General features: G+C 45.5%; 1 protein-coding gene across 6 annotated transcripts in view; it reads right to left on the bottom strand.

The window, feature by feature from the left end:
* The window catches only part of LOC137412398 (death-associated protein kinase 1-like), a 290,813-nt gene that overhangs the window by 34,069 nt on the left and 244,471 nt on the right, over positions 1-12,273 (bottom strand). For all 6 annotated transcript variants that reach the window (XR_013622362.1, XM_078771644.1, XM_078771646.1 and 3 more), the window contains 3 exons: positions 6,997-7,095; positions 4,227-4,304; positions 2,206-2,452 (listed from right to left, as the gene is read on the bottom strand). Coding sequence is in view for 5 of the 6 variants with exons in the window: in XM_078771644.1 (XP_078627770.1) it covers positions 2,206-2,452; positions 4,227-4,304; positions 6,997-7,095 (424 nt within the window). In the remaining variant the exon portion in view is untranslated. The remainder of the gene's footprint in view (positions 1-2,205; positions 2,453-4,226; positions 4,305-6,996; positions 7,096-12,273) is intronic.

The following is a 12,273-nucleotide window of genomic DNA, read 5'->3' as shown; positions in this document are numbered from 1 at the left end:
GCCAAAATAACTAGGTGGAGGTGAAGTCCGCAGCCCTTAAAGGTGTTCTGCCATGTTTACACAGTGCACACCACGAGAAGCCAAGACACAATCGAGACCATATACCTAATTACCAACTTGCTTTGCTGATGACAAAAGGTAATAGCCATGATGGATGCCAGGTCAAAGGAATATACGATAAGTATTGCTGAGCTGGTGGCGTGCAGTTTATTTGGACACTCAGAGATTTGTCCACACGCTCAAATATGGTTTTCTTTCCAGACTGCGTCAGGCTTCTCCTGGCCCACAGTCGGTGTGAAATCTCAAAATCTGCAGGGTTGGAGTCTTTCGGCTGAAGCAATCAGTTATGGTGACCGACAAATAGGTAAGCTGCCATTACGTTGCATACCTTTTTCATGTGCTCTGGCAGGATTTGGAGAATTCTCACAAAAAATCCTTCGAGGATTGTGTTGTGCAAATACTTAATACTTTACTTTTTCAGAAAGTGAGGTGTGTGTGTGTGTATGTGCGTGTGTGTTTTGGAGGCCGGGGTAGCTCCAATATGAGCCCTAGATCCAGTTTTTAAAAAGTCTGGAAAATGTTTTTTATCGTTAAAGGTTTATCAGTGACAAAGAACAAGCCTCGGTGTTGGAGTTGTCGTTTTAAAACCAGGTACAGGAATGCAAAGCCTCGCTTCCACAAGTGATTTAGTGTCGTGGAACAAGACTTTTGAAAGTGAGCTAGCGAAGCAAGTGATTGAGATTTGCTGTTGAGATCTAACTTGCGACATTATTTGGGAAAACGCCAATCAGCAGTAAATGAGATAGATCTACCTCCGTTAATTCACCCCAGATCCAATTTTTTGAAATACTGACTTCTTTCCTTGAGGTCCTAGCAGTGTCCATGTGTTTTTACATCTCCCACCCCTCCCTTCCCCTGCCCCCACCCCCCCAACCAAGCCCTCTCCCTCCCACAGATCTCCTGATGTCCCTGTTCTCTACTGTTGTACTTGTGTGCTTTCTTCTCTCTCCCCATTTTATCTCCCGCTCCCTTTATTATATGTTTTATGTGTCCATTTATGTTTTTTGTGATTAATGTTCGCTCTTACACGAGCCTCGATCTTGTATACAAAAAAATAAAAAAATAAAAAATAAAACTTGCCAGTTATCGGAAATCGGGCGACAAGTAGAGGAAATCGAGCGAGGGTATTTGAAAGTGCCCGCCTATAGATAAAATAAAGCATTCAATACACATGATCAGCTGCAGATGATTACCCAGTCTTCTGTTCAATAAATATGCTTCTTCTTCATCTGCTACACTGTCCCATAGTATGGGATTGGCAGCTCAGACTTGAGCAGGAATTTGCGAATTTGGAATTTAAGGTGGCACCAATCAGTCGTCTACTCTTTGTTGAAGGACACAGTGAGATCTTCAGCATCCACCAGCTAATGTGAGCAGATGGGTCCTCAAGTCCAGGCCAATCCAAGGGATTGTACATTCGGTGACGCAACTCCCTTTCTGTGAAACATTGATGGTTTATAGTCAGGTCGATGAATCAAATACACATGAGACAGCTCAAAGGTACGTGTGATACCTCTGCACCATCCTGTTGGACATTCAATGATTTAGCAATCTGCCACTATTTTTTCCACAACTCTCTGCCCTCCACCTCACACACCCCAAAATAAAGAAATATTTGAACGCATGGCAAGATGATAGCAAAAAGGACAGAGTTGTGATGGAAAAGAGAAACAGGGGATTTCAAAAAAGAAAATAATATTAAACAAAATCACAACGCCTGTGGCAACTTCGCCAGCGGAGGCATAAACTATCAGGTACCCATGGAAATTCCACGTAATGTAAAATGTAACTTCAAGTGCACTAACTCCCCCTCACCCAACTCCAAGTCCTCAACCACCTCTCCCCACCAACCCCAAGTCCTGCACTCCCCCCAATTCCCAAGTTCAGACAGATAGACAGGACAAGCATATTTCTATACAGATTAATGTTATTGGAAGAGAGCGGAAGAGGAAGTGCATTCAAGAAATAGGACAGGCTAATGAGACAAGCAAACAGAAGAGACAAGGTGCGAGTTATTTAAAGTATTCATTGATGGTACATTGTGAAGTGTTGTTTTGAAACTGTTTATCGGTTTGCATGCAGCAACTGTTAATCAGGGTTGACATTTCCCTCACAGCTGTGGGAGATGGAACGAATACAACTTACGAGCATTGTTTCCAGCATTAGCGTTACCACAACGGGTAGGAGATGATGATGTGGGTTGTGCCAATGAGAGCAGTCGTGGGCGACACAGTCGTGGGCGGAAGAACAACCCACGCAAGAGGCCACACTTGAGCGACTCAACCAGAGCACTCTTCCCACTTCCTGAGAAGCCGAGAATCTTGAGCTTTACACGAGACAAAGGTGCATTGCTGGGCCGAAGCTGTGCTGCAAAATGTGTCCGCTGACCATCCTACGGACATGACAGTGAGGAAAGAAGGGGATGGTCGAGAAACCAAAATATATTAAAAAGACCATTCTGCATTTATTATGAGTCCACTATCTCTCACTGATGCACCATACTCTTCACAGAGCATCGATCCCCCAAAAAACAGCTTCCTGAGCAAGAGTTCGACTGGGTGGTTTGCCATTGCCTTCCAAGCAGCATTTGGATGGGAATTTGGAATTTGTTCAAGGTGCCGGCGATAGCTCGCCTACTCTTCACAAAGGAAACAAGCGTTACGCCTAGGTCCCCCGTCGGGGAAGTGATGTGAGTTGACAAAGTGAAACACGCAGAAAACATGCTATGATATGATATGATATTTCGCTCACAAGGGTCAGACATACATGGCGGCGGCCATCTTGGATTTTGACGGGGGTTGCACCCACACACCAAATTCGAATGCGGTCCTTCGCTTATGCACGCACGCACACACGCACGGACGGACGGACACACAGACGGAGGGGAAAGCCATAGTCCCCCTTTCACTCCGCTGTGCGACGGGGGACAACAATGGGATCTTTAACATTCACCAAGACAGACAGACAGAAGGCCGCCCCAGAAGAAGGCCCAGTTTAATGTCCATCAGAGGGACGGCACACACATTGATGAATCACCCCACCTGTGAAACCCCGGGATGACAGGTTATACCTGGGTTGGGATTCAAACGAAGGCGAGACAGGCGACAGGTGAGTGCACGTACCTCGAGGCCATCACAGCACCCTTTTCTACACCCAGAGACTCTGCACAGTGCGCACCTTTTCACATGCAGCTACTCTCCTTACATGCTCTGGTGGATCCATCTGATATTTTACACCTGTTTCCTCTTTGACTCCACTTTGTCTGTTTATCTTTCCCCTCTGTTGTTCTGTTCTTCCATGAACCTCAACACCTGTAATTATTTCTTTACACTCCACCTTCAGTAAATATTAAAAAAACAGCCTTATTAGCCCAATTGCACAACAACTACAAAACTGTGGATGCACTGTTTAAATTGCCGAATATCGACACTTGGCAGCATGAACACTTTTCAAAACAAATTATCCTTTTCCAAATTTCCCTGTCCAACAAGAATCCATATTGATGGAAAAAAAGAAAAAAGCCGTACTCCAAAAATAAAAACCAACAGCCAATCACAAACATTTAAACGAAGTGGCTTTGCAGCAATTGCCGTCATCGGCATAAATTTCATGGAAAGGGAAGTGCTGACAGCGGCTTTCAAGCCTGAGGAGAGAACGAAGGGTTCGAGTCCAAAGCAGGCCCCACCGAGGCTTTTCTCTGTGCAATTAAATGCCAGGAGAGCATTCTGAGCTGGGTAAGCGTAGAGATGCCAGCTCAGGAAAGAATGTAGAATCTTTCAAACGCTCACCGCCATTGTGCCAAACACTGATGCCCAAATTCATGCCCTATTGGCACGGTTGGCACGGCGAGATTCCAGAGCCCACACGACCTTCTCAAACAAGGAACACGCAGCTCGGGGAAACCTCCATGGAAAACTCGACGGACATTCGATCAATTGCTCATTTGAATGTAAGGAAGTGAAAAAGTTAGTATTTTGAACTATATCTGTTTGAACATTGAACAAAAAAGCATCGCTAAATGAAATACAGGGGTTTAATGGATCAACCAACAAAAGGTGCTTGTTCGGATAAAACTTTACAACTTGTAAAGTGAAAAATAAATAAATAAAACCAATTCAAGAGTCCTGGCTAAGATGGATGAGCTAAAGGCGTGGGAAAAGAGTTACCTTGCGCAACCTGCTCAGCACTTGGACGACCTCGTGTTGTTGTTCTGTCAGGGCGAGCTGCTCAGGCGAGTCTCCAACCTGGCAAGAACAGTCGACATTTAATAAAGATAAATTTGTTAAGTATCTACATATTAATGGTGAAGCTGTGTTTGTAATGGGACAAGTGTGCTCGGCACTTAACAGGGCTTAGGTTATGGTGTGAAGAAGCTGCCTCTGAAAATTCCACTCTACACATTGTGTGTCTGGACAAGTGACCTTTGGAGACATGATGCAACCTACAAAGAACTGTGCAAGGTAATCAAGGCACATGTGAAGGCCATTTGGACCATCATACTAGTGATGAACTTTCCAGACTCCTGGGTGTGTGAATGTTGTCCAGCAAATTTTTTTGAAGATCTGAATCTTTGAAGAAGATCTGAAATTTTTTGAAGAAGGTTTGGTGAAGATCTGAATCCGCACCAGACACGAGAATTATTTTAAATTTCCAAGTGATTTGTCACCATTGAGAGAAAAGGCCAAAACAATATATAGCATGACATGTCACAAAGGTGTGGACGATTTATGATAAAACTAGATGGATGAATTGGTTTGGTGACAAGAACAAGCCGATTCGAGTTTGGTTCAGGTCTGAATCCAGATCCGGCCTATCAATGGGATACAAAACAAACTATTCAGCCTGGCGGAGGAATGTGCTCCACCGAGTGCCGTTTTAAGCTTCATTTGAGGCTGCAGCTTGCTCCTTGTGGATATGAAACCGAGTAACCACGAGCACGTTGCACGGTAGCCACAGTGTTGGCACATCCTTCACATACCACAATGTGCCAGGAGTGAGGCTGATGTATGGAATAGCCACGTGACAGGCCAGGCTGCCGGGTGAGCTTGCGACAAACAGCACTAATCCTAACACGATTGCATTGATATCAGAATACATCACGTATACACGACCGGTCAAAAGTTTTAGAACACCTCAATTTTCCAGTTTTAATTGAAATTTAAGCAATTCAAGTCCAGTGAATAACCTGAAATGGGTACAAAGGTAAGCAGTAAACTGCTCGAGGTTAAAAAAAAGTTTAGGTTGGGAAAAACGGGAAAATAGTGTAAATTGCACAGTTATATTGTAAAAAAAGGCCTTCTTCAGGGAACAAGTAATGGGTTAACAACTTACAGCTGCTCTGCAGCAATGTAAGTAAATTAAGCCTTGAAAGTTGATGCAAACTATTCCTACAGGTGTCCCAACCTCTGCTGATTACTTGATTACAAACCCCCTGTCTGTATAAAAGCAGTATTGGAACAGACTGTTATTACACCCTCTGAAGCATTATTTGGACAATATTGCACTGCAGGAAGTAGTATATTGGAAACTGGAGGAAACTCTGACAGGAAGAAGTCTGGCAGACCCAAATCCACAACAGAATCAGAAGACAAGTTTCTGAGAGTCAACAGCTTGCGTGATAGGCGGCTCACAGGACAACAGCTTCAAGCACAGCTTAACACTGGTCGAAGTAAGCAAGTCTCAGTTTCAACTGTGAAGAGAAGACTTCAAGCTGCAGGTTTGACAGGTCGAGTGGCAGTAAGAAAGCCATTGTTAAGATGGAAAAATAAGAAAAAGAGGCTTGCCTGGGCCATGAAGCACCGCCAGTGGACTACTGAAGACTAGAAGGTCTTATGGACCGATGAATCAAAATTTGAAATCTTTGGTTCATCACGCAGGGTTTTTGTACGCCATCAAGTAGGCGAAAGGATGGTTCCTCAGTGTGTGACACCAACTGTCAAACATGGAGGAAGCGTGATGGTCTGGGGCTCTTTCCTGGATCCAGAGTCGGCGACTTGCACAGAGTGACTCGCACCCTGAACCAAAAGGGCGACCACAGCATTGTGCAGCGCCATGCAATACCCTCTGGTATACGCCTAGTTGGTCAGGGGTTCATCCTACAGCAAGATAATGACCCTAAACACACCTCCAGGCTATGTCAAAACTACCTTCAAGGAAAAGAACAAGATGGTAGACTTCAAATCATGCAACATGGGTAGCAACAGGGTTTTCACTGTTGCAACAGTGTTTATCAACAGAAGCAACAGCAACAGTGTATTCAACTTCTGCAACAGTGTTGGGAAGAACTTCCCGAACAATATTTGATTTCCATTGTGGAAAGAATGCCACGAGTGTGTTCGGCGGTTGCATCTGCAAAAGGTGGCGACTTTGCCGAGACAAAAATTAAAATCAAATTTTGTGAAACAAAATGATTCTATGATTTCTTTTTTTTTATCTCCAATTGTTTCTTTGTTCTTTGCTTAATTTCAGAGTACATTGAAACATTAAACTGCGTAAATTTCAATAAAAACTGGAAAAATGGAAGTGTTCTAAAACTTTTGACCGGTAGTGTACGTATAAGCAGGGGAATTCATTTATTTTTTATTTTTTTTATTTTTTTGTCTGCTAATTAAGTTCATACAAAGACAATGTAATGTCTGTATCACAGTTATTTCCCGGTAGTGTGGATACCACGCAATTTTGCTGCTCAGTCCGTTTGGTCAAGTGGAGAAGCATAACTATGTTTGCCATAAAACCACAGCACCATTGTCAAGATTGTTTTTTTTGGAAGAGTTTACAGAATACACACCTGCAGCACAAGCTTGCATTGTGATTCCTCGATCATCTTCAACAGCAGATTATATAATCGTTTCAAATCACATACACAGTATATAGTGGGACATTACTGTTTGTGTCTGCAAGTGTGATCGGTGCGACCCAAGCAACGTGCATACTCACGTTAGTGAGTGCGTCAACATTTGCTCCAGCAAGGCACAGCTTCCGTACCACTTCAGCGTGCCCGTGTAATGCTGCAAGGTGTAGGGGTGTGCATCCCTTCTGAAAGATGAATGAAAGGGTTGCACAAAGATCATTTCAATCAACCTAATGCTTGTTAAAATTGACCACCGGGTTGACCACACAAAGCTTTTTTTCACACTTCTCCAGTTACAATATGCGGAACATCATTCAGCATTACGAGTGTATTCATAGAGGTAAATTACAGGATGTGCAGAATCAAACTAAGAGGTCCTGGTCTCTGTGCAAATAACAACTGGAGAGCCCATAGAACATGATACCCCCACGCAGTGTTCAAGAGTATACTTCAATTTTAATAAAATAATGATTTTAAAGATCGTGAAAAAAAATAACCAAGAAGTTTAGTGCGACTGAAGCAATCTTCTACACCACCCTTATACACTGTAATAAGATGACGTTGAGTCACAGTTAAGGAGATGGAGGTTTTATTGATCAAGATAGGATGCAGCGTCAATCAGCAATGGACACAGCCATATTGGCGGCCTCTTCTACACCACAATATTGTCCCTCTCACATGTCCCGCCCTTTCATGCTATACAGGGAATCCCGACTTGTGAACACCCGGACTTAGGAGCCAACTTCCATAAGGTTTTTTTTTTTTGAATGTCCGAGATATGAATGTTCGCTCGTACATATGAACCGATTGTGGGCGGAGCAACTCTGGACTCATTGCTTGGGCGGAGCGAGACTTTCTCCGACGAGATGTAAAGAGTTTGAGCATCACGTGGTCTACAGTATCCCTCTGGACCACGTGATAAATTGAGTTGCTGAACGCAGCTGCATTCAGTGCCATTTATTTTACTGTGACAATGAAACTGGTGTTGGCTTAGCGGTTAGGGTGCCGGCTTGGGATCCTAGGATCCTGGGTTCGAATCCCGGTCGATCGCTAAATTAACACCAGGGGGGTTGACTCAGCCTGTCATCCTTCCGAGGTCGGCAAATTGAGTACCAGCTTGCTGGGATGAATGATCCCGGTGTGTACCCCGGTTTAGAATAGGTACACCGTATCCCTGCGCATAGTAAGAGGCGACTAAGGGTTGGCGCCAGGAAGGGCGTCCGGCCATAAAAACATTGCCTCAAACAGGGAACCATGATTGTCATGGGGCCCGCAAGGCTAACCCCTGCTCTAGCGGGGAAAATGCCCTTAAAACGATCATTCATTCAATGAACCATACTCATGGCTGATAAACGTTGCAGTGATATTCTTTCAATGAAGAAACGGAGAACCTTAACATCAGAGACAAAACTGGTTATATATAAAACGATCTGGGAAAGGTGAAACTCCCTCCCAAATTGGTCGTTCGTTCGTTAGATCTTAAACATTCAACGATTGGAACAATTATAAAGGACAAGATTAGAAATTTACAACTGCACATAAAAAATTCTTATTTTATTTCTCTATTTTATGTTATTGTGGGAGCTGTGCTCGCACGATAAAGCCAGACAAAATGGACGACACAGGAACAAAGTTTCACCAAGCTATTTATTTAGCTCAAAACCAAAGAACTCAAAAGCACACTGAATCCGCCCCTCGAACGGGCGGCAATTTATATCGCAAACTGAACACACAAAAGCCACGCCTCTCAGGCGGGGCGTGGTATGCAAAATAGGGAAGTCACGCCTCCCGACGGGGCGTGGTATGCAGGGCAAGTGTTCGCCCGAGAAGGGCAAGTCTGGACACACCCGGGTGAGTCCGAACACGTAACCGCTCGCCGGTTGCGTCATCGGCCGGTGCACGTTAATTGTGTCATGCTTCTGGTAACCGCTACATGCGCCCCCCCAGAATTAATCTGCACCGGGAGAGTCAGTTTGAGGGGGGTCCTGATGACCCGGCCGAAACGACCCCTGGTGATTCGTGTGGGGGTGGTAAGCGGCGTGGCGGTGGATGGTCGGGCGGGGGGCTTGGTTGACGGGGGACGGCCCCGCCGTGGAGGAGGGGCCAACCGTGGAGGTTGGTCGAGGTCCAAATGGGCCGGCTTGAGGCAGTCCACGGAGATGCGGTCCGGCTTGCCGCCGATGTCGATGATGAATGACTTGTCGTCCCTCTGCAGGACCCGGAAAGGTCCATCGTACGGCGGCCGGAGCGGTCCCCGGTGTGCGTCGTGCCGGATAAAAACGTACTCCGCAGTGCGAAGTGCTGGGGGGACGTGGGGTTGGGGGCAGCCGAGGTGGGATGTGTGCACGGAGGCAAATCTCCTGGCGGCCTCCTGGAGGTCCGAGCGTTGGCGAGCCGCGGACCAGGGGCCGGTGGCGTCAGGGATGAATACGCCCGGCACACGCCGTGGCTGGCCATAGACCAGCTCGGCGGTGGAAGCCTGGAGGTCCTATTTAGGGGCCGTTCAGAGGCCCAATAGGACCCACGGGAGCCTGTCGGCCCAACCGTCGTCCTGGAGGCTGGCTCTGAGAGCGGCCTTCATCGAGCGGTGGAACCGCTCGCACAAGCCGTTGGCTTGGGGGTGGCAGGCCGTGGTGCGGTGAAGCTTGACCCCCAAGGCCTGGGCGACCACGCCCCAAAGCTCGGAGGTGAATTGCGGGCCTCTGTCGGAGGAGATGTCCGAGGGCGCGCCGAAACGGGCAATCCAAGTGCCAATGAAGGCCTGCGCCACGTCGTTGGTCCGATTGACAGGAAATTTTCACCATAGGTGCAACTCCATCTGTATAATTTTTTAATGGTAATTATGATGTCATAGGTCATGTGGTTCGGCCGCCATCTTGGAAAAATCGAAAAACTTTGCACCTCTATATCTCGGAAAGCGCTGAATAGAAAAAATTGATACATGACTCATTGTAAAGAACTCTCCATGGAGAATAAAATATGTTAATGATGATGTCAAAGGTGCCTCCATTATGACGTCATAATTCGACAACTACAAAACCTCATCCAATCAAGATGACATTTCTTGAACATAATCAAGAAAAACATTAGTTTCGAAAAAAATAATGATGTCATCTGCCACGTGGTTCGGCCGCCATATTTGTTTTAACACAAAAGCCTTAAAAAACACTGAAAATACATCCTGGCGAGGGTTTGCAATCTCCGATTGCTCTTTCTTATTTATTATTGTTACATAAAGGCATTAAAAGGTCAAAAAAAAAGAGAAACGAAAATGATTTTATTTTGTAAAAAGTGACTTGGTAGGGTTGTGTACCTTCATAATATGTGTACCTACCAGTGATTTGGTAGGTACACATATTATGGGGTTATCAGCATATAATAGGGTTATCTCTTCACGTGTGTGGGGTAATAATGACACGAATAATAACCATAATAATAATAAATGTTCCCCAAGAACGAACTTCGACATAGGTATTGTCAGGTTACAGTCGTTTATCTGTGCTCTGTCCTTTTTAAAGGCTGAGTGTCACACAAGGAAGCAGTATGTGCCATTTTAAAAAATCTTTGGTATGACCCAGCTGTGGTATGAACAACTCACTGACCTCCCAGACTCAGGGGAAATGCTCAAACCATGACACCACCCAGTCTGGTTTATAAACACACATTTTGTTTACCAGCCAAATCAAATACTTTGAACACGATAATAAATTTAAAAAAGAATACAACTGATACAACAATGGAGTCTGTCTGATCGAGAACATACCAAATGGAGTCTGACTACAACAACAACAACAACAACAACAACAACAACAACAACAACAGGCATTTTAAGGCCATTTTCCCTGCTTCCACGTCCTCCACTTCCTTCGACATTCATCTCCATCACTCTTCTCAACCAGCCACTTTCATCCTTCCTCAACACATGACCAAACCATCTCAACCTGTTTCTCTTCACAGCATCCATCACAGGCTCTATTCCCATCATCTTTCGCAATTCATCATTTGTCTTCCTCCCTCTCAACGATACTCCACACATCCACCGAGCCATTCACATTTCCACCCTTTCCAGCCTTCGTTCATTACTCATGTCTCGCTCCCATAAATAATAACACTTCTCACACAACACATGCAGCTTACACCTTTTCCTTCAGGTCAACGACACTCCCCTCCTCGTCAGCACGCCACTCAGTTCCCAAAGCTTCTTCCATTCACATCTCACTCCAGCAACCGTTGCCGAGTCTGATCCACCTTCTCCATTCCGCATGTCTCCTAGGTAGCAAAATGTTTTCACACCTTCCAGCTTCATGCCGTCTCCAAGATCCAACTCAACATTTCCTCCATCTGCAGCTCCCTCTGTGCACACCTTACAAAGTGAATGTAGCTGCCACACTGGTTAATGACCCTCTCAGACCACTACATTTTTGCTGAACCCACTCAGCGCAAATTGTACAAAGAATGGAGTTCACTCCGTCACCCTTCCTGCACACAGCTCACAGCACACAGCCACTTCCTAGTTCTTTCCACCTCACCACATGCTTTACCACTTGCCATCACCTTCGTCTTTCCGATATTCACCTTCACACCTTTTGCCTCCATACATTCCTTCCACTTGTTCATCTTCTCCTTCAGTCCATCCATACTCTCCACAATCAACACTAGATCATCTGCATACAACAACTCCTACGGGAAACCCTCCTTTACGTTCCGAGCCAGCACCTCCATCACAGCTACAAATAGTAGTGGACTTAGTACCGACCCCTGATGCACTCCCACCTTCACCTCAAACTCACCACTGTTCTCGTCCTTCGTCCTTCCACCTGTGCGCGCTCTCTCGTACATTGCCATCACTACTCTGATCAACCATTCCTCAACTCCTAACTTGCTCAATGTCCATGACACTACTTCGCGTGGAATCCTATCGAATGCTTTCTCCAGATCAACAAACCCAAGAAACAACTTCTTCCTCTTCTCCATGTACTTCTCCTGCAACTGCATTACAATAAAAAGCACGTCTGTCGTTCCTCTTCCTGGCATAAATCCAAACTGCATTTCGTCGATCTTCACTTTCTTCCATATCCTCCTATCCAACACCCGTTCCAAAACCTTCATTCCATGCTCCAATAACTTTATCGCTCGATACGAGCCACAGTCCAGAGGGTCACCTTTCCCCTTGTATAGAGGGACGAGGGTACTCAGTTCTCAATGCACTGGAATGCGGCCTTCTTTCACCACCAGATTACAGATCTCTGCCATTCTCTTCACACCCCAACTTCCCGTGCCTTCAACATATCTCCCACAACTCCCGTCAGCCCTCCTGCTTTTCTGCTCTTCATCGCTTTTGTCGCTTCCTCAACTTCCTTCTC

This window comes from Myxine glutinosa, chromosome 2 (assembly GCF_964187855.1).
Source record: "Myxine glutinosa chromosome 2, kmMyxGlut1.1, whole genome shotgun sequence".
NCBI lineage: Eukaryota > Metazoa > Chordata > Myxini > Myxiniformes > Myxinidae > Myxine > Myxine glutinosa.
Note: the sequence above shows the minus strand (reverse complement) of the source record. Positions and strands in the feature narration are given on the sequence as shown.